The 21,592-nt window shown below is 40.2% G+C and overlaps 2 protein-coding genes across 5 annotated transcripts in view; one reads left to right on the top strand and one right to left on the bottom strand.

Annotated features, from left to right (window-relative positions):
* LOC131962690 (sodium-driven chloride bicarbonate exchanger-like) overlaps positions 1–14,940 on the top strand; it is a 33,098-nt gene extending 18,158 nt beyond the window's left edge. For 2 of the 4 annotated variants that reach the window (XM_059327682.1, XM_059327683.1), the window contains exons 12-22: positions 274–435; positions 1,868–1,981; positions 2,514–2,675; positions 7,027–7,278; positions 7,545–7,613; positions 8,347–8,520; positions 9,732–9,854; positions 9,957–10,021; positions 11,169–11,282; positions 12,853–12,889; positions 13,657–14,940. In XM_059327682.1, the coding sequence (XP_059183665.1) occupies positions 274–435; positions 1,868–1,981; positions 2,514–2,675; positions 7,027–7,278; positions 7,545–7,613; positions 8,347–8,520; positions 9,732–9,854; positions 9,957–10,021; positions 11,169–11,282; positions 12,853–12,865 (1,248 nt within the window). In that variant the 3' untranslated portion in view covers positions 12,866–12,889; positions 13,657–14,940. Of the gene's footprint in view, positions 1–273; positions 436–1,867; positions 1,982–2,513; positions 2,676–7,026; positions 7,279–7,544; positions 7,614–8,346; positions 8,521–9,731; positions 9,855–9,956; positions 10,022–11,168; positions 11,283–12,726; positions 12,733–12,852; positions 12,890–13,656 lie in introns of all 4 variants that reach the window. The other 2 variants (XM_059327684.1, XM_059327685.1) reach the window with 2 other exon arrangements.
* Positions 14,941–16,452: 1,512 nt separating this feature from the next.
* Positions 16,453–21,592, bottom strand: part of LOC131962692 (glucagon-1-like) — an 11,999-nt gene continuing 6,859 nt past the window's right edge. Inside the window, exons 2-6 of the mRNA XM_059327686.1 lie at positions 20,814–20,920; positions 19,663–19,842; positions 18,626–18,742; positions 17,034–17,171; positions 16,453–16,477 (exon numbers count right to left, since the gene is read on the bottom strand). Of these exons, the coding sequence (XP_059183669.1) occupies positions 16,453–16,477; positions 17,034–17,171; positions 18,626–18,742; positions 19,663–19,842; positions 20,814–20,911 (558 nt within the window). The 5' untranslated portion in view covers positions 20,912–20,920. The remainder of the gene's footprint in view (positions 16,478–17,033; positions 17,172–18,625; positions 18,743–19,662; positions 19,843–20,813; positions 20,921–21,592) is intronic.

Here is a 21,592-nt window from a genome sequence, read left to right as displayed (position 1 = left end):
TACGAGAAAAAAATGCACAGATTTATGAGATTTAAAGTGGTGAATCTGCGAGGAAAAAGTTGCTTTTTTTTCACTGTTTTCTCGTAAATCTCCCTCACATTGGTGTGATAAAGCAGTAGGAGTGGATGAATCCTGTACTATCAGGTTAATATCTGACCCCTGACCCCTGACCTGGTGGTGTGTTTGGGCCCAGTAGGAGTGAATGAACCCTGTACTATCAGGTTAATATCTGACCCCTGACCCCTGACCTGGTGGTGTGTTTGGGCCCAGTAGGAGTGCGAGCATCTCCATGGTGCGTTCGAGGGCTCGGCCTGCGGCCCCCACGGCCCCTACATCCCCGACGTCCTCTTCTGGTGCGTGGTCCTCTTCTTCTCCACCGTCTTCATGTCGGCTTTCCTCAAAGAGTTCAAGACCAGCAGATACTTCCCCACCAAGGTACACACACACACACACACACACACACACACACACACACACTGAGACCAGCAGATACTTCCCCACCAAGGTAAACAACAACACATGTATTTAGTAAATAAAGCAGCGTGTGATGTGATATAAGATTCATTGTTTAGAGTTTATGATGATTTCTCAGCTGGTTTCAGAGAATGAAGACAGGAAGGAAATCTGTTGATGTGTTGCTTTAATTTTAGTGTGAATGTTGAATCTGTGTTAGTTTTGTTTCACTTCGGTACCAAACAAAGGTTATTTAATGGGAATATTGTTCTTTTTATTGCCATTTTTGCTTGTTTTGCCTCCACAAACGTTCATAAAATGTAAAATAATCATTTTATCTGGAGTAGAAACCTCAGACTGTCCCTTTTCACTGAATAAATGTCCAGTAAACCATATTAATAACTCCCAAAGAAGTTGGGATATATAAATATATATATACAGAGACGCAAAACTACCAAATTAGACCAAATGTCTCTTCAGGGACGTAAAACAGCTAGAAAGAGAAATCAATATATATGAATAAACCAGTTTAAACCTCTCTATTTGTAGCTGTTTTGTGCATCTTTTTAAAATAATCTGTCTCTCTTTCTCGTTGTTTTATGTCCCTGAAGAGACATTTGGTCTAATTTGGTAGTTTTGTGTCTCTGTATCGTCATTTTCTGTCTCCTGAAGCAGCTTCAGCTCTTTTTAGTGTTTTTAATCAACGTTTTATAGTATTACAGCATCTTTTTTAGAGTTATTAAACCTGTAAAATGTGGATAACAGAGTGTTGGAGCTGCAGCAGTGAATCTGCTCCATCAGTCTCAATGTTTCAGTGTTTTAGTGTGTTTCAGTATTTTTTAGTGTGTTTCAGTGTTTTAGTGTTTTATTATTTTATTATTTTAGTGTTTCAGTATTTTTTAGTATTTTTCAGTGTGTCTGCTGCCACCTGGTGGCCGTCTCAGCTCTCAGCATCTCCTGCCTCTGTGCTGCATTTCTATGCTGCATTTTCTATGATTTATCATTGAGATGACACTCAGACAGAGAATGTGATGCTGCTGCTGAGCTCCTAAAGAGCAGCAGCACCTCCTGCTGGAGGAGGAGGAGATCTGCAGCAGGAGATCTGCAGCAGGAGATCTGTAGCAGGAGATCTGTAGCAGGAGATCTGTAGCAGGAGATCTGTAGCAGGATATTTAATGTCTCTAATGTCAGATGATTTAAATGATATAATAATATCTGGTGTCATGCAGGAACCTCTAGAAGTTTCTCTCTTCTTCAAGTTATTTCTGAAAATCTAAAACACTAAAACGTGTCAGGGTCATGTGCAGTTTTTCCCACATGTATTCTATAAATATGAATCTATATTTATGTTTGTGATCTCCAGCAGCAGGAGTTCCTCTGAGATGTTTCAGATTGTGTCTCTTGTTGTGTTCAGGTGAGAGCGATCATCAGTGACTTCGCCGTCTTCATCACCATCCTCACCATGGTGCTGGTGGACTACGCCCTGGGGATCCCCTCCCCCAAACTACAGGTCCCCAGCAAGTTCAAGGTAGGAGACTAGAGACCTGCTGGTCCTTAATAACCAGGTCAAGGTGAGACTAGAGACCTGCTGGTCCTTAATAATCAGGTCAAGGTAGGAGACTAGAGACCTGCTGGTCCTTAATAACCAGTTCAAGGTGAGACTAGAGACCTACTAGTCCTTAATAACCAGTTCAAGGTGAGACTAGAGACCTACTAGTCCTTAATAACCAGGTCAAGGTGAGACTAGAGACCTGCTGGTCCTTAATAACCAGGTCAAGGTGAGACTAGAGACCTGCTGGTCCTTAATAATCAGGTCAAGGTGAGACTAGAGACCTACTAGTCCTTAATAATCAGGTCAAGGTGAGACTAGAGACCTACTAGTCCTTAATAACCAAACAATGACTTTAGTTTCTCTGCTGTTGCTCTAATAACTATTTAAAGGGTTGAAGTGGAGCCACGTTGACTAGTTGAGCTCTTGAGTTTATAATTTTTACTCTTGTCTCTGTCTTATTGTCTCATCTTATTATCTGTGTCTTATTATCTGTGTCCTCCTCCTCCAGCCGACGAGAGACGACCGTGGCTGGCTGATCAACCCGGTGGGGCCTAACCCCTGGTGGACCACCATCATCACCTCCGTCCCTGCTCTGCTCTGCACCATCCTCATCTTCATGGACCAGCAGATCACCGCCGTCATCATCAACAGGAAGGAGCACAAGCTAAAGGTACCAGACACAACAACAAGCTAAAGGTACCAGACACAACAACAAGCTAAAGGTACCAGACACAACAACAAGCTAAAGGTACCAGACACAACAACAAGCTAAAGGTACCAGACACGACGACAAGCTAAAGGTACCAGACACAACAACAAGCTAAAGGTACCAGACACGACAACAAGCTAAAGGTACCAGACACGACAACAAGCTAAAGGTACCAGACACGACAACAAGCTAAAGGTACCAGACACGACAACAAGCTAAAGGTACCAGACACAACAACAAGCTAAAGGTACCAGACACAACAACAAGCTAAAGGTACCAGACACGACAACAAGCTAAAGGTACCAGACACAACAACAAGCTAAAGGTACCAGACACAACAACAAGCTAAAGGTACCAGACACAACAACAAGCTAAAGGTACCAGACACGACAACAAGCTAAAGGTACCAGACACGACGACAAGCTAAAGGTACCAGACACGACAACAAGCTAAAGGTACCAGACACGACAACAAGCTAAAGGTACCAGACACGACAACAAGCTAAAGGTACCAGACACGACAACAAGCTAAAGGTACCAGACACGACAACAAGCTAAAGGTACCAGACACAACAACAAGCTAAAGGTACCAGACACGACAACAAGCTAAAGGTACCAGACACAACAACAAGCTAAAGGTACCAGACACGACAACAAGCTAAAGGTACCAGACACGACAACAAGCTAAAGGTACCAGACACGACAACAAGCTAAAGGTACCAGACACGACAACAAGCTAAAGGTACCAGACACGACAACAAGCTAAAGGTACCAGACACGACAACAAGCTAAAGGTACCAGACACGACAACAAGCTAAAGGTACCAGACACGACAACAAGCTAAAGGTACCAGACACAACAACAAGCTAAAGGTACCAGACACGACAACAAGCTAAAGGTACCAGACACGACAACAAGCTAAAGGTACCAGACACGACAACAAGCTAAAGGTACCAGACACGACAACAAGCTAAAGGTACCAGACACGACAACAAGCTAAAGGTACCAGACACGACAACAAGCTAAAGGTACCAGACACGACAACAAGCTAAAGGTACCAGACACGACAGCAAGCTAAAGGTACCAGACACAACAGCAAGCTAAAGGTACCAGACACAACAACAAGCTAAAGGTACCAGACACGACAACATGGGTCAGGAAACACAACAACAAGCTAAAGGTACCAGACACAACAACAAGCTAAAGGTACCAGACACAACCACAAGCTAAAGGTACCAGACACGACAACAAGCTAAAGGTACCAGACACAACAACAAGCTAAAGGTACCAGACACGACAACAAGCTAAAGGTACCGGACACAACAACAAGCTAAAGGTACCAGACACGACAACAAGCTAAAGGTACCAGACACGACAACAAGCTAAAGGTACCGGACACAACAACAAGCTAAAGGTACCAGACACGACAACAAGCTAAAGGTACCAGACACGACATCAAGCTAAAGGTACCAGACACGACATCAAGCTAAAGGTACCAGACACGACAACAAGCTAAAGGTACCAGACACGACAACAAGCTAAAGGTACCAGACACGACAACAAGCTAAAGGTACCAGACACGACAACAAGCTAAAGGTACCAGACACGACAACAAGCTAAAGGTACCAGACACAACAACAAGCTAAAGGTACCAGACACAACAACAAGCTAAAGGTACCAGACACAACAACAAGCTAAAGGTACCAGACACGACAACAAGCTAAAGGTACCAGACACGACGACAAGCTAAAGGTACCAGACACGACAACAAGCTAAAGGTACCAGACACGACAACAAGCTAAAGGTACCAGACACGACAACAAGCTAAAGGTACCAGACACGACAACAAGCTAAAGGTACCAGACACGACAACAAGCTAAAGGTACCAGACACGACAACAAGCTAAAGGTACCAGACACGACAACAAGCTAAAGGTACCAGACACAACAACAAGCTAAAGGTACCAGACACGACAACAAGCTAAAGGTACCAGACACGACAACAAGCTAAAGGTACCAGACACGACAACAAGCTAAAGGTACCAGACACAACAACAAGCTAAAGGTACCAGACACGACAACAAGCTAAAGGTACCAGACACGACAACAAGCTAAAGGTACCAGACACGACAACATGAAGTAAAGAGTTGTTTACTGATATAATAATGCTCTGAATGACATGAACAGCCCTTAAAGTTCTTCTTCTTCTTCTGAAATTCATGCACAGCCCCTTAATAATAATAATAACTCCTGTCCCCCCTGTAGAAGGGCTGTGGCTATCACCTGGACCTGTTTGTGGTGGGCGTGATGCTGGGCGTGTGCTCTATAATAATAATAATAATAATAATAATATTAATAATAATAATAATAATAATAACTCTGTCCCCCCTGTAGAAGGGCTGTGGCTATCACCTGGACCTGTTTGTGGTGGGCGTGATGCTGGGCGTGTGCTCTATAATAATAATAATAATAATAATAATAATATTAATAATAATAACTCTTGTCCCCCCTCTACAGAAGGGCTGTGGCTATCACCTGGACCTGTTGGTGGTGGGTGTGATGCTGGGCGTGTGCTCTATAATAATAATAATAATAATAATAATATTAATAATAATAATAATAATAATAACTCTGTCCCCCCTGTAGAAGGGCTGTGGCTATCACCTGGACCTGTTTGTGGTGGGCGTGATGCTGGGCGTGTGCTCTATAATAATAATAATAATAATAATAATAATATTAATAATAATAACTCTTGTCCCCCCTCTACAGAAGGGCTGTGGCTATCACCTGGACCTGTTGGTGGTGGGCGTGATGCTGGGCGTGTGCTCTATAATAATAATAATAATAATAATAATATTAATATTAATAATAATAATAATAATAATAATAACTCTGTCCCCCCTGTAGAAGGGCTGTGGCTATCACCTGGACCTGTTTGTGGTGGGCGTGATGCTGGGCGTGTGCTCTATAATAATAATAATAATAATAATAATGATATTAATATTAATAATAATAATAATAATAATAATAATAATAACTCTGTCCCCCCTGTAGAAGGGCTGTGGCTATCACCTGGACCTGTTCGTGGTGGGCGTGATGCTGGGCGTGTGCTCTATAATAATAATAATAATAATAATAATAATATTAATAATAATAATTCTTGTCCCCCCTCTACAGAAGGGCTGTGGCTATCACCTGGACCTGTTCGTGGTTGGGGTGATGCTGGGCGTGTGCTCGGTGATGGTGGTTTTTCCTCTATAATAATAATATTAATAACCCTGTCCCCTCTACAGAAAGGCTGTGGCTATCACCTGGACCTGTTCGTGGTGGGCGTGATGCTGGGCGTGTGCTCGGTGATGGTGGTTTTTCCTCTATAATAATAATATTAATAACTCTGTTCCCCCTGTAGAAAGGCTGTGGCTATCACCTGGACCTGTTCGTGGTTGGGGTGATGCTGGGCGTGTGCTCTATAATAATAATAATAATAATAATAATAATAATGATAATAATAACTCTTTTCCCCTCTACAGAAAGGCTGTGGCTATCACCTGGACCTGTTCGTGGTGGGGGTGATGCTGGGCGTGTGCTCTATAATAATAATAATAATAATAATAATGATAATAATAACCCTGTCCCCTCTACAGAAAGGCTGTGGCTATCACCTGGACCTGTTTGTGGTGGGCGTGATGCTGGGCGTGTGCTCGGTGATGGTGGTTTTTCCTCTATAATAATAATATTAATAACTCTGTCCCCCCTGTAGAAAGGATGTGGCTATCACCTGGACCTGTTCGTGGTGGGCGTGATGCTGGGCGTGTGCTCTATAATAATAATAATAATAATAATAATAATAATGATGATAATAACTCTGTCCCCCCTGTAGAAAGGCTGTGGCTATCACCTGGACCTGTTTGTGGTGGGTGTGATGCTGGGCGTGTGCTCTATTATAATAATAATAATAATAATAATATTAATAACTCTGTCCCCCTGTAGAAAGGCTGTGGCTATCACCTGGACCTGTTCGTGGTGGGCGTGATGCTGGGCGTGTGCTCTATAATAATAATAATAATAATATTAATAACTCTGTCCCCCTGTAGAAAGGCTGTGGCTATCACCTGGACCTGTTCGTGGTGGGCGTGATGCTGGGCGTGTGCTCTATAATAATAATAATAATAATATTAATAACTCTGTCCCCCTGTAGAAAGGCTGTGGCTATCACCTGGACCTGTTCGTGGTTGGCGTGATGCTGGGCGTGTGCTCCGTGATGGTGGTTTTTCCTCTATAATAATAATATCAATAACCCTGTCCCCTCTACAGAAAGGCTGTGGCTATCACCTGGACCTGTTCGTGGTTGGGGTGATGCTGGGCGTGTGCTCGGTGATGGGGTTGCCGTGGTTCGTGGCGGCGACCGTTCTCTCCATCTCTCACGTCAACAGTCTGAAGTTGGAGTCGGAGTGTTCGGCTCCTGGAGAACAACCAAAGTTTCTGGGGATCCGAGAACAAAGATTCACGGGACTCATGATCTTCACGCTGATGGGCTGCTCCGTCTTCATGACCTCCGTCCTCAAGGTCTCACCACATTATATATATATATTTATTTATATATACAGATGCATGAGGTTAAAATGATAGAAAATACGGGAAAATAATTATATTTTATTGAATATTTTGTCAGGTTGTAATCCCTATTTTTATATCTGTATAAATTGAGATAAATAATTATAATTAATTAAATATTTTGCAATGAAAAACAATAATGATATGTTATTATGTATTTTGTCAGGTTGTAATCCAAATAACTTAAAAATAAAAATATATTTTTAAATTGTGTGCAGTTCATCCCGATGCCGGTCCTGTACGGAGTCTTCCTCTACATGGGAGCTTCGTCTCTCAGAGGCATCCAGGTCAGTCTGCTGCTGCTTTATTCACTATTATTAATGGATATTAATTATTATTTATTAATATTAATCATTATTAACCCTCTGGAGTCCAGGATAGCATCACTTCTTCATGACGTCATGGCGTAAACAGGAAGCAGCTTCACTCTAAAGTCACATTTAGTGCGTCGACTTTTTTTCAGCAAAGGTTAAAATCACCACGACCAGGTGTAGAAACAGGATTTTACTTTTTTGCAGAGATTTTTCAACGTTTTTAATGCAATCTTTTGTGTTTACTGTTTTTTTGTGTGTGTTTATCTGTGTTTTTAGTCATTTTTTCCGTTTTTTTCGTTTTTTTTGTGTGTTTTGTGTTTTTTGTGGGTTTTTTGTGTGTGTCCTATGTGTTTTATGTTTTTTGTAATTCTTTGGTGTGTTTCTTGAGTGTTTTTTATGTGTTTTTTTATTACAAATAAATGTGGGGTTTTTTTGTAATTTTTTGTGCTTTTTTTTTTTTTTTTACATGTTTTTTGTATTGTTTTTGTGTGGTTTTTTATCTGTAAAAATGTTGATCCAGTGAGTCAAAATGACTTGATAATAATGAGGTTGATAGCAGCATGACATGCTGATCATTATTTAAGTTTCATATACAGACAGAATGAAAAAGAGACAAAAACCAACAAGATAGACCCAAACTCCAAAGGGTTAATTATTATTAATTAATATTAATTATTAAATAATCTCTGTGTGTGTGTGTGTGCAGTTCTTCGACCGTCTGCGTCTGTTCGGCATGCCGGCCAAACACCAGCCGGACTTCATCTACCTGAGACACGTCCCCCTGAGGAAGGTCCACCTCTTCACCATCGTCCAGCTCAGCTGTCTCGTCCTGCTCTGGGTCATCAAGACCTCCAAGGCCGCCATCGTCTTCCCCATGATGGTCCGTCTGTCCCACGCTGTCTCACACTGTCTCCGTCTGTCTCACGCTGTCTCACACTGTCTCACGCTGTCTCACACTGTCTCCGTCTGTCTCACACTGTCTCACACTGTCTCCGTCTGTCTCACACTGTCTCACACTGTCTCCGTCTGTCTCACACTGTCTCACACTGTCTCACGATGTCTCACACTGTCTCACACTGTCTCACACTGTCTCCGTCTGTCTCCGTCTGTCTCACGCTGTCTCACACTGTCTCACACTGTCTCACACTGTCTCACGCTGTCTCACACTGTCTCACACTGTCTCTAAATGTCTCACACTGTCTCACACTGTCTCACACTGTCTCACGCTTTCTCACACTGTCTCACGCTGTCTCACACTGTCTCACACTGTCTCCGTCTGTCCCACACTGTCTCACACTGTCTCTAAATGTCTCACACTGTCTCACACTGTCTCTAAATGTCTCACACTGTCTCACACTGTCTCACGCTGTCTCACACTGTCTCACACTGTCTCACGCTGTCTCACGCTGTCTCACACTGTCTCACACTGTCTCACGCTGTCTCACGCTGTCTCACGCTGTCTCACGCTGTCTCACACTGTCTCACGCTGTCTCACGCTGTCTCACACTGTCTCACGCTGTCTCACGCTGTCTCACACTGTCACTGAGTGTCTCTGAGTGTCTCTGAGTGTCTCTAAATGTCTCTGAGTGTCTCTAAATATCTCTGAGTGTCTGTATGTGTCTCTGAGTGTCTCTGAGTGTCTCTAAATGTCTCTGAGTGTCTCTAAATGTCTCTGAGTGTCTCTAAATATCTCTGAGTGTCTCTATGTGTCTCTGAGTGTCTCTGAATGTCTCTGAGTGTCTCTGAGTGTCTCCGAGTGTCTCTAAATGTCTCTGAGTGTCTCTGAGTGTCTCCGAGTGTCTCTGAATGTCTCCGAGTGTCTCTGAATGTCTCTAAATGTCTCTAAATGTCTCCGAGTGTCTCTAAATATCTCTGAGTGTCTCTGAATGTCTCTGAGTGTCTCTGAGTGTCTCTAAATGTCTCAGAGTGTCTCTAAATGTCTCCCAGTGTCTCTAAATGTCTCAGAGTGTCTCTAAATGTCTCCCAGTGTCTCTAAATGTCTCCCAGTGTCTCTAAATGTCTCCCAGTGTCTCTAAATGTCTCTGAGTGTCTCTGAGTGTCTCTAATGTCTCCGTTGTGTGTCTCCTGCAGGTCCTAGCTCTGGTGTTCATCAGGAAGCTCCTGGACTTGATGTTCACTAAGAGAGAGCTGAGCTGGCTGGACGACTTGATGCCGGAGTGGAAGAAGAAGAAGCTGGAGGACGCAGATGAGGAGGTGAGGGACAGCATGAGAAGTAATAGATTACTTTATCCTGTCTCCAGATGTTCCTCATGTTCCTCATGTTCCTCATGTTCCTCATGTTCTGTGTGTGTGCAGGAGGAACACAGCATCATAGCAGAAGAAGAAGGAATCGTCCAGGTTCCTCTGGAGGGACACTACAAGTCAGTCTGTCTCACTTTATTCTGCAGCTTCTGTAAACTTTAAAATCTACTTTTACTCTTTAAATGTTGATGTAAACTGCTGAAAGTTCATCAAAACGTCTCGTGTCGTGAGTTTTAATCTGCAGCTGTTTGAGTGTAAAATATGAATGTGAGCAGATTCCTGAGCTGAAACTAATAACTGAGTCATGTTTTCCACCTCGTTACATCACAATGAGAGTTTGTTGGAAGTTTTTTCCATTTTAGGAAATGTTCATATTTAGTTTGTTGCTCCGAGTTTCAGTGACGACATCGTTCATCTTCTCGTTCTGTTTCTGATCAGCTGCAGGAATTTATTCAATCAGTTACATAATAATACAAGTTATTCTAGTTTTTAACTGTTCAGATCAGAATCACAAGATAAATAGATCTCCTCATCTTTTTCTCTGCAAGAAAGCAATTATGTTTTTAGTAGAAAACTTCCATGCACAGGTTAAATAATTATGTTTTTAGTAGAAAACTTGCATGCACAGGTTAAATAATTATGTTTTTAGTAGAAAACGTCCATGCACAGGTTAAATAATTATGTTTTTAGTAGAAAACGTCCATGCACAGGTTAAATAATTATGTTTTTAGGAGAAAACTTCCATGCACAGGTTAAATAATTATGTTTTTAGTAGAAAACTTCCATGCACAGGTTAAATAATTATGTTTTTAGGAGAAAACTTCCATGCACAGGTTAAATAATTATGTTTTCAGTAGAAAACTTCCATGCACAGGTTAAATAATTATGTTTTTAGTAGAAAACTTCCATGCACAGGTTAAATAATTATGTTTTTAGTAGAAAACTTCCATGCACAGGTTAAATAATTATGTTTTTAGGAGAAAACTTCCATGCACAGGTTAAATAATTATGTTTTTAGTAGAAAACTTCCATGCACAGGTTAAATAATTATGTTTTTAGGAGAAAACTTCCATGCACAGGTTAAATAATTATGTTTTTAGTAGAAAACTTCCATGCACACGTTAAATAATTATGTTTTTAGTAGAAAATTTCCATGCACAGGTTAAATAATGATGTTTTTAAGAGAAAACTTGCATGCACACGTTAAATAATGATGTTTTTAGAATCAGGTTAAATAATCATGTTTCTGTGTTTCTGTTGGTGCAGGAGCGACCCGGCCACCGTGAACATCACAGACGAGATGTCTAAAGGATCTTTTGGGAACGTTTGGAAGAGTGTAAATCCTGGAGAGGTCCCCAAGAAGGAACCCAGCGCGAAAAGGTAGAAAACACCTCAACAGAGTCACATCTGACATATCTCACTCTGATCTCATTCTGCAGGATATAAACGAGGTGTTTCAGGATATAAACGAGGTGTTTCAGGATATAAACGAGGTGTTTCAGGATATAAACGAGGTGTTTCAGGATATAAACGTGGTGTTTCAGGGTAAAAACGTGGTGTTTCAGGATATAAACGTGGTGTTTCAGGGTAAAAACGTGGTGTTTCAGGATAAAAACGAGGTGTTTCAGGATAAAAACGTGGTGTTTCAGGATAAAAACGTGGTGTTTCAGGATCAGAATGAGGTTTTTTCAGGATATAAACGTGGTGTTTCAGGATAAAAACGTGGTGTTTCAGGATATAAACGTGGTGTTTCAGGGTAAAAACGTGGTGTTTCAGGATCAGAATGAGGTTTTTTCAGGATATAAACGTGGTGTTTCAGGATAAAAACGTGGTGTTTCAGGATCAGAACGTGGTGTTTCAGGATATAAACGTGGTGTTTCAGGATATAAACGAGGTGTTTCAGGATATAAATGTGATGTTTCAGGATAAAAACGTGGTGTTTCAGGATATAATCGAGGTGTTTCAGGATATAAATGAGGTGTTTCAGGATATAAATGTGATGTTTCAGGATAAAAACGTGGTGTTTCAGGATATAAACGTGGTGTTTCAGGATATAAACGAGGTGTTTCAGGATATAAATGTGATGTTTCAGGATAAAAACGTGGTGTTTCAGGATATAAACGTGGTGTTTCAGGATATAAACGAGGTGTTTCAGGATATAAACGTGGTGTTTCAGGATCAGAACGTGGTGTTTCAGGATATAAACGTGGTGTTTCAGGATATAAACGAGGTGTTTCAGGATATAAACGTGGTGTTTCAGGATCAGAACGTGGTGTTTCAGGATATAAACGTGGTGTTTCAGGATATAAACGTGGTGTTTCAGGATATAAACGTGGTGTTTCAGGATATAAACGTGGTGTTTCAGGATATGAACGTGGTGTTTCAGGATAAAAACGTGGTGTTTCAGGATCAGAACGTGGTGTTTCAGGATATAAACGTGGTGTTTCAGGATATAAACGAGGTGTTTCAGGATATAAATGTGATGTTTCAGGATAAAAACGTGGTGTTTCAGGATATAAATGTGGTGTTTCAGGATATAAACGTGGTGTTTCAGGATATAAACGTGGTGTTTCAGGATCAGAACGTGGTGTTTCAGGATCAGAACATGGTGTTTCAGGATATAAACGAGGTGTTTCAGGATCAGAACGTGGTGTTTCAGGATCAGAACGTGGTGTTTCAGGATATAAACGTGGTGTTTCAGGACATAAACGAGGTGTTTCAGGATATAAACGTGGTGTTTCAGGATAAAAACGAGGTGTTTCAGGGCGTTCCAGCTCAGTTTATTGTTGCTATGCTATGGAACATTGACTCCTCGTGTTTCCAGCAGCGAGTGTGTTTAGATTAGAGGCTTTCTGAGTGTGTGTGTGTGTGTGTGTGTGTGTGTGGGCCCCGCCCTGCTTCAGCAGCTGTTTCCCCTCAGAATAAACTAACAGAGTGTCTCCACCCTCAGCTCCCCTTCATAACCTCCCAGCAGCTGGAGCCCAGAGGTAAGATCCTCACATCCAGAACCCAGAAAGACCCTAAAGAACCTCTAAAGAACCTCTAAAGAACCTCTAAAGAACCTCCAGAACCTCCAGAACCTGGTCTACTGTCTCCTGCTGCATGATGGAGATCATTAATAAAGAGATAATCAGTGATAATACGTGTTATTTCTTTATGTGCATGCTGTGAAAGTGTTCTAGCAGCTGAGCTGCATGTTTAAATGTTACAGGTTGACCTTTGACCTTTGTGCAACTCTGCTGAAATCGTGAATGTTTAACACTTTATTTAAACATTTGTGTGAATGTTTATGTAGGTCAGGTTTATGTAACAAGGAGACTGTTTGCATGCTGGTTGATCTATTGATCTGATCTATTGATCTATTGACGATCTCATTCTCTGTTTGACACATTTTCTTTTCCTTCTTTTCATTTCCTGCTCTTCATGTTCCTCTGGTGCATGTTCTAAAAGTCTTAATGTCCCTCAGGATGAACTCTGCTGCATATTTTAATATGAAAACATCTTAAAGTCTCTGTGCAAACTGCTGTGAAGCTTCCTGAGACGTGTTTGCATGCTGATGATCTGGACTGATGCACAAAATGAACTAAATCAGCACCTTTTTCTCTGTTTTAACACGTTTTCTTGCTGTTTTCCTGGTTGCATGTTTCCTCTGGACACATATTATGTTGCTGTTAAAGTGTTTGCATGCTGCCTGATGAACCTCTCTGAGTCTGTTTCTCTGTTTTAATCCTTGTTTCTTGTGTTTTTGGTGCAGTGGCGGCGGAGAGAAGCGACACAAGCGGCGGCGGCATGAGAAGAGCCTGGACAGGGAGACCAGCTTGTGATGACACGTACTGTCCAACAGAAAATATAAAAAAAGAGAAAACTCAACCACTTCGTACTGTTACACTGTGTTTCTGTCTGTGAGTCTGTGTGACGTCGTTTATTAGAGCAGTATTAATTAATCATTCATAAGAGGATTCAGTGTTTGTGATACCAGCAGCAGCAGGACGAGACTCGGGCCAAAACTAAAAACCGTTTTAAACACTTTTTAAAATCCACTTTATTTGTATTTTGTATGTTTTTATATTTTTGGAGTTGTCCTTTTAAAAACCTGCCACAGAAACAAAGTAAAGTAGTAAAAACTGATCCTCTGAACATCCAGTCAGTTTATTAATAAACGTTTTCTATATTCTCTATATTAAATGTTTGTGACAGTGACGGCTCATATCTCATATCTCTCCATCGATCTTTAAACATTAAAGTCTAAAAAAAGCTTTTCTCCAAACCAGTTAGAGGAAAAGTTCTGCAGATTCTCTCCAGATGTTTTGACCTGCAGACACCAGAGAAGTTTCTCTTCCAACTCTGAGACTTTAAACTCTAATAAACTCTAAGAAACTCTGACTTCTTTGGCTAAAAGCTGATTGAAACCATTCTCCAGGCTGGCATTTTTAGCCTGGTTGGGGCCTGTCTAACTCCTGGGATGTGACAGTGTCTCTGGTATTTTTAGCCTCGTTGGGGCCTGTCTAACTGCTGGGATGCGACAGTGTCCCTGGTTGGGGCCTGTCTAACTCCTGGGCTGTGCCAGTGTCCCTGGTCGGGGCCTGTCTAACTCCTGGGCTGTGACTGTGTCAGTAGGTGTCATCATGTGATCTCTCTCCACCACCTCAGTGTTAGCATCATAAAACGAGACAGAAAAGCAGCGCGGGAACTTCTAGAGATGCAATAAAACCTTTTTTTGTGGGAGGGGCGACATGTAATAAACGGTTAACGATGTATAAAACATAGTATATTTTATTCATGTACTAATATTTAAACTAACATGAAGGCAGGTTCTGTTCTAGATGTTCTTCTTTTCCCTTCTGTCTATAATTGATGGTTCTTAGTTGATAGAGAAACTAAAAAGGAGTCAGAATTATATCACTATCAGATGTTCTGACCTCCTGACGTGATTCTGCCTTAATAACTTTGGTAGATTTAGATGTTTTCACTTTCTGTTCAAGTCTTTAACTGTATAAATCTGATTTCTGTTGTTCTAGTGTTTGTTAATAATGAGAGAGAGAGAGAGAGAGAGAGAGAGAGAGAGAGAGAGAGAGAGAGAGAGCTTCAATAAAGATCTGAAACAAACTGATGGAGCCTCCAGACTTTATTCTTCTCTGATTATTATTATTATTATTATTATTATTATTATTATTATAGATAAACATGTTTAATAAGTTATTATATTTAATGCTCCTCTTCTCAAACTGACCTCAGCTGAGATCTCCTCAACCCTCAGGATGCACCTCCTCTCCTCTATCTCTGATGCAGCAGCTCCTCCTAGTGCTGCTCCTCCTGATGCAGCTCCTGATGTAGCTCCTGTTGCACCTCCTGATTCAGCTCCTCCTGATGCAGATCCTCCTCATGCTGCTCCTGCTGTAGCTTCTCATGCTGCTCCTGAGCTGCTGTTCCACCTCCTTATGCACCTCCTGATGCAGCTCCTCCTCAGGCAGCTCCTGCTGATGCTGGGGCTTTACATGCACCTCCTGATGCAGCTCCTCTTGATGCAGCTCTTCCTGTTGCACCTCCTGATTCAGCTCCTCCTGCTGCAGCTCCTCATGCACCTCCTGCTGCAGCTCCTGGTGCAGCTCCTCCTCCTGCTGCAGCTTGAGTTCTCCTGGTACCTCCTTCATTATTCCAGACGGTAGTTTTATAGTTTTGTTAAGGTAACTTAACAAAACTATAACTGTAACTTAACAGCATCTAATTATTCATATTCATTAATTATTCACCATGGTGCAGGCTATAATCTGGAGCGGGTAGTTTTTATTCCAGGCTGATCTGAAGCTCTGTTATTTTATCTCTTATAATAATAATAATAACTACAGGCTGTAATTAGGCGTTTCCTCTTATTACATTAATTAAACTGATTATCTCTGCAGGCTGTCCTCTAAAACAATGTTATTTCCCCTCGTGTTGCATATAATTACAGGCTAGCTACATATACAGGCTGTAATATAATGCAATGTTATTATATTATAACTCAGTAGGAGAAAGTAGCACGTGCAGCACTGTGTGCAAAAACTCTGCAACATTCATGCACCAAACTTCATGTTCTCAGTCTAAAGTAAAGAGAATTTATCTTCACACGGACCTTCGGAGAGTTTTTCTCCTTCTTCCAGATGAGCTCGATCGCTGTCTTCAGCTATAAAAATGTCTAAAATTATAATAATTAAATGGAACTCAGTCGTGTCTTCAGTGGGAACCGATGGGCCACAGACATTATTAACACACTGAATAATAATAATAATAATAATGAGACAAAGACACAATGAAACAGTTTATTTCTGGGTTAAATGCTTTGAAAACCAACTACACCACATGTTTCTACCTGAGATTTACTTTGTGTGTTCTTGTTTTCACCTTATAAATATAGAAAATAATTTAAATTAGTAGAAAAAGATTTGCCCTGAATGTCAACATGTTAGTTTATGTGTTCCAGAGCAGATCAGAGCAGGATGGCTTCATGTTGTATGGCTTCATGGAGAGGAGGAGGAGGAGGAGGAGGAGGAGGAGGAGATCCTGCAGCGTCTCACTGCTCCTCACGTCTCTTCTTACTGCAACACAAAGACAGAAAAACTGTTGTTTTTAGGGTAAAAACTGTTGTTTTTAGGGTAAAAACCAGCAGAACTTTACCGTAATAAATACGGTGCAACTTTTTCTAATATTACAGTAAAATGATATTAACACTGTTGATTTCATGTTTAAGATTGACGTTTTATTCCATATTTTACCGTATAAATAAAAAGTTTTTCCATCTTCTGCATAAATGAAAGATTTTACCATTAAATATTATGGGATGATATAAAAATTTACAGTGTTTCATTGTTACTGAAACTGAATCAACTCATTTATCATTTTACGTCTTTTACTGTCATGGTTTAGCAGTTTTTCACCCTAAAATCTACAGACATTTTTACAGTGTAGTCTTATTTTGTGTCTTTTTTTGGTCATTTTACGTCTTTTTTGGTCATTTTGTGTCCTTTTTTGGTAATTTTCATCATTTTTTGGTAATTTAGTGTCTTTTACTGTGGTGTTTATCAGTTTTTGACCCTATAATCTCCAGACATGTCTCCAGTGTGCAGGATGATGATCTGGTACTGATCTGGTTACCTCTCCCCTGAAGGTTTGGAGGTCATGACCCACAGTAGATACTGCTTGGCTGCCATGGAGTCCAGAACCTTGTTGACGTCGCTGGTGAAGCTGCCGTCCACGTGTCTCCGGCTCAACGCCGCCGCCGCCGTCTCCGATCTGAGACGGAGACACAGAACCCTCACATCTAAACAACTGAACATTTAAAGATCTAAACGTCTCAACGTCTAAAGATCTAAACGTCTCAACGTCTAAAGATCTAAACGTCTCAACGTCTAAACGTCTCAACGTCTCAACGTCTAAACGTCTAAAGATCTAAACGTCTCAACGTCTAAAGATCTAAACGTCTCAACGTCTAAACGTCTCAACGTCTAAACGTCTCAACGTCTCAACGTCTAAACGTCTCAACGTCTAAAGATCTAAAGATCTCAATGTCTAAAGATCTAAACGTCTCAACGTCTAAAGATCTAAACGTCTCAACGTCTAAAGATCTAAACGTCTCAACGTCTAAAGATCTAAACGTCTCAACGTCTAAAGATCTATACGTCTAAAGATCTAAACGTCTCAACGTCTAAAGATCTAAACGTCTCAACGTCTAAAGATCTAAACGTCTAAAGATCTAAACGTCTCAACGTCTAAACGTCTAAAGATCTAAATGTCTCAATGTCTAAACGTCTAAAGATCTAAACGTCTAAAGATCTAAACGTCTCAACGTCTTAACGTCTAAACGTCTAAAGATCTAAACGTCTCAACGTCTAAAGATCTAAACGTCTCAACGTCTAAAGATCTAAACGTCTCAACATCTAAACGTCTCAACGTCTAAAGATCTAAACATCTCAACGTCAACGTCTCAAGATCTAAACGTCTCAACGTCTCAACGTCTAAAGATCTAAACATCTCAACGTCAACGTCTCAAGATCTAAACGTCTCAACGTCTAAAGATCTCACATCTAAACATATAAACATCTAAAGATCTCGTCTGTTCTGAAGCCTCAGAATCACCTCTTTATTTTTCTTTATTCTCTTTATTCTCCTGATGAGGATTCTGTGGTGCTGCTGAGATTATTTATTATTATTTATTTTAATCTTGTCTGCACTTAAACAAACATGCAATCATAAAGAAAGAACAGAACAAGAAACAGATCAAAGAGATCAATATATCTGGTACCTCTTCAACCTATTAATAACTACATACTTAATACTTAAATGACATAATTCACTGATTTGTTTTCATGTTTGTGTCCAAAAGAATCATTAGAATCAACTCAGTGCAAAAAGTTTACGTGATTTATTTCAGCACAAACACAAGAAACATGAAGAAACACGACGAGAACTACAGGAAGCAGGTGATGATGATGATTGGCTCTTTATCTCTGGACCAGGAGGAGGAGGAGGAGCAGGAGGAGGAGGAGGAGTGATGAAGAAGAGGAGGAGCAGGAGGAGGAGTGATGAAGAAGAGGAGGAGGAGGAAGAGCAGGAGGAGGAGGAGGAGAAGAGGAGGAGGAGTGAAGAAGAGGAGGATGAAGAGGAGCAGGAGGAGGAGGAGGAGGAGGAAGAGGAGTGATGAAGAGGAGGAGGAGGAGGAGGAGGAGTGATGAATAGGAGGAGCCTACGCTCTTCTGACTTGTCCGGCCTTCAGCTTGGCCACGAACTCCTTGATGGCCTGCTCCTTCAGGTAGGAGGAGACGTCGCTGGTGAACGTCCCGTCGGCATGACGCTTCTCCTCCACGCTGGAAATAACAACAAACATTATTATTATTGTTATTATTATTATTATTATTATTATTAGACAGTCTGAAGGAGAATGTCCCGTCGGCATGACGCTTCTCCTCCACGCTGGAAATAACAATAAACATTATTATTATTATTATTATTATTATTATTATTATTATTAGACAGTCTGAAGGAGAATGTCCCGTCGGCATGACGCTTCTCCTCCACGCTGGAAATAGAAGAGTCAAAGGCAAAATAATGAGAAAACTGTCAAAATTAGAAAAAACATGGAAGTCAAGTGAACTGAACTGTTTTCTATATTATTTCTGGTTTTATTTCTTAATATCAGAGGAACATAATGTAGTTTTTTATATTAAAAATGTATATAAAAATGTGCAAAAGACACATGAAATCTATTAAAAATATATATTTAAATGATGCAGCCAAGGGAGAAATCATCACAAATAGTATTGTCTTTGGTTAAAAAAACAGCCTTTTGATTAATATTCTCTGGTGTGCACAAATAAAAAGAGATAAAAAAGGAGAATAATGAGAACAGACGAGTCTGTTTTTGCAGAAAAACTTTTCTTTTGTAGTTTTTTTCCTTCCTCTCTCAGACAGAGACAACTCTAATAACTAATAACTCTATATTTAATATCTAATATTGTCATGTTTCTACAGCCTGTGCAGGACTTTACCTTGACTATATTTCTATAACATCTTGACAATATATTTCTATAATATCTTGACTGTATATTTCTATAATATTTAGAGTATATATTTCTATAATATCTAGAGTATATTTCTCTAATATCTAGAGTATATTTCTCTAATATCTTGACTGTATATTTCTATCATATCTAGAGTATATATTTCTATAATATCTAGAGTATATTTCTCTAATATCTAGAGTATATATATGAGTGTGTATTATTACTTTTCTGCTGCTCCGCTCCTCTTGTTGTTCATGAGCCAGCGGACGAAGTCCTGAGCTTTTCTGTCCTCCAGATATTTACTGTAGTCGTTGGAGAACGTCCCCTCAGAGTGTCTCTTCACGCCCAGAGAGGACGAAGAGGACGAAGAACGCTGCTGCTGCCCCGACTCCTCCACCTCCACACTATTAATATAATCACAAAAATATATGTTAGCTCCATACTATTAATATAATCACATTTATATATGTTAGCTCCATACTATTAATATAATCACAAAAATATATGTTAGCTCCACACTATTAATATAATCACAAATATATATATATATATATGTTAGCTCCACACTATTAATATAATCACATTTATATATGTTAGCTCCACACTATTAATATAATCACATTTATAGATATTACTTCCACACTGGACATTCAATCATTAAAATATAGATATTTTAGCTTTTGCAATAAATTATATTCCCTGGTCTGCACTTAAAAAAAGAAAAGAATCAAAACAGAGAAGTCTGTTTTTGCAGAAGAACTTTGCAGAATTATTTTTTTTAATGAATAACTGAACGAGTAAAGCTTTCTGCTTCACGTCTCATCAAATTCTTCTGATAAAGGTTAGAATATTTAATTACTATTCTGATAAAAGTTATTATATTTAGTTACTCTTCTGATGGCAATTAGTATCTGTACTTATACCACAGTTTCAAAGTGTTTCAGTCACTTTTCACGGTATAAAAACGTGTATTTGTGCAGTTTTTCTGCCCATTTTGTGTTTTTTCTACCTGTTGTACCTGTGTGTGTACCTGTTTGTGTACCTTTTTGTGTACCTGTTTGTGTACCTGTTGTACCTGTTTGTGTACCAGTTGTACCTGTTTGTGTACCTGTTTTACCTGTTTGTGTACCTGTTTGTGTACCTGTTTGTGTACCTGTTTGTGTACCTGTTTTACCTGTTTGTGTACCTGTTTGTGTACCTGTTTTACCTGTTTGTGTACCTGTTGTACCTGTTTGTGTACCTGTTTGTGTACCTGTTTTACCTGTTTGTGTACCTGTTGTACCTGTTTGTGTACCTGTTTGTGTACCTGTTTTACCTGTTTGTGTACCTGTTTGTGTACCTGTGTGTGTACCTGTTTGTGTTCCTGTTTGTGTACCTGTTTGTGTCGTCGGCGTCCTGCAGAGGAGTCTGCCAGCTGCTGTGGACGAAGACGAGGAAGAGGACGAGTCCAGCCACGGAGACGAAGCTTCTCATGGTTAGAGCCTGCACACACACACACACACGCACACACAGACACACACACACACACACACACACACACAGATAGACAGATATAGATATAGTTGTATAAAGAGTTTGTGTAGAGGATCTAAAGCAGAGCTGGGCAATAAGCGGCCCGCGGGCCACATCCGGCCCGTTGGCTGTCCCTGTCCGGCCCGTATGAGGTTACCCAGAAATTAGAAATCAATACAACCGCAGTGCTTTTATTTTGAAGGCGATTTACGTATATCTGAGTTACCTCGGTACCTTGTCAAAAACACGTATTGCTTTTTGCATAAAGTTAATAAATTACTGGTACTGCAAAACATACATGCTCTATGTTGTTTTTGTGGTTTGAATGTATGTTAGCATTTATTAATTTATTTAAAATCATAGCTCCATGGAAATAAAAATAAGACATTCCTTGGTCACCTTGTGAATCCACCGTAAGAGAAATAACGAACATTAGCATTATCAATTGAGCAAACAAGCACTTTAACTATAGTTAAGACAACAAATATATCCACTAATATATGACAGAATAAATAAACTTTAACAAACCTTGTGTCCTGTCAGCCACTATAGAAGCCTTTTGATACTTTATATCAACTTTATATGAATTAAGACACACTTGTTATTATTTACCGTTCGTTTTTCATTTAACCGTTCCACCTG

This window comes from Centropristis striata, chromosome 24, assembly GCF_030273125.1.
Source record: "Centropristis striata isolate RG_2023a ecotype Rhode Island chromosome 24, C.striata_1.0, whole genome shotgun sequence".
NCBI lineage: Eukaryota > Metazoa > Chordata > Actinopteri > Perciformes > Serranidae > Centropristis > Centropristis striata.
This window is presented reverse-complemented; position numbering and strand designations above follow the sequence as displayed.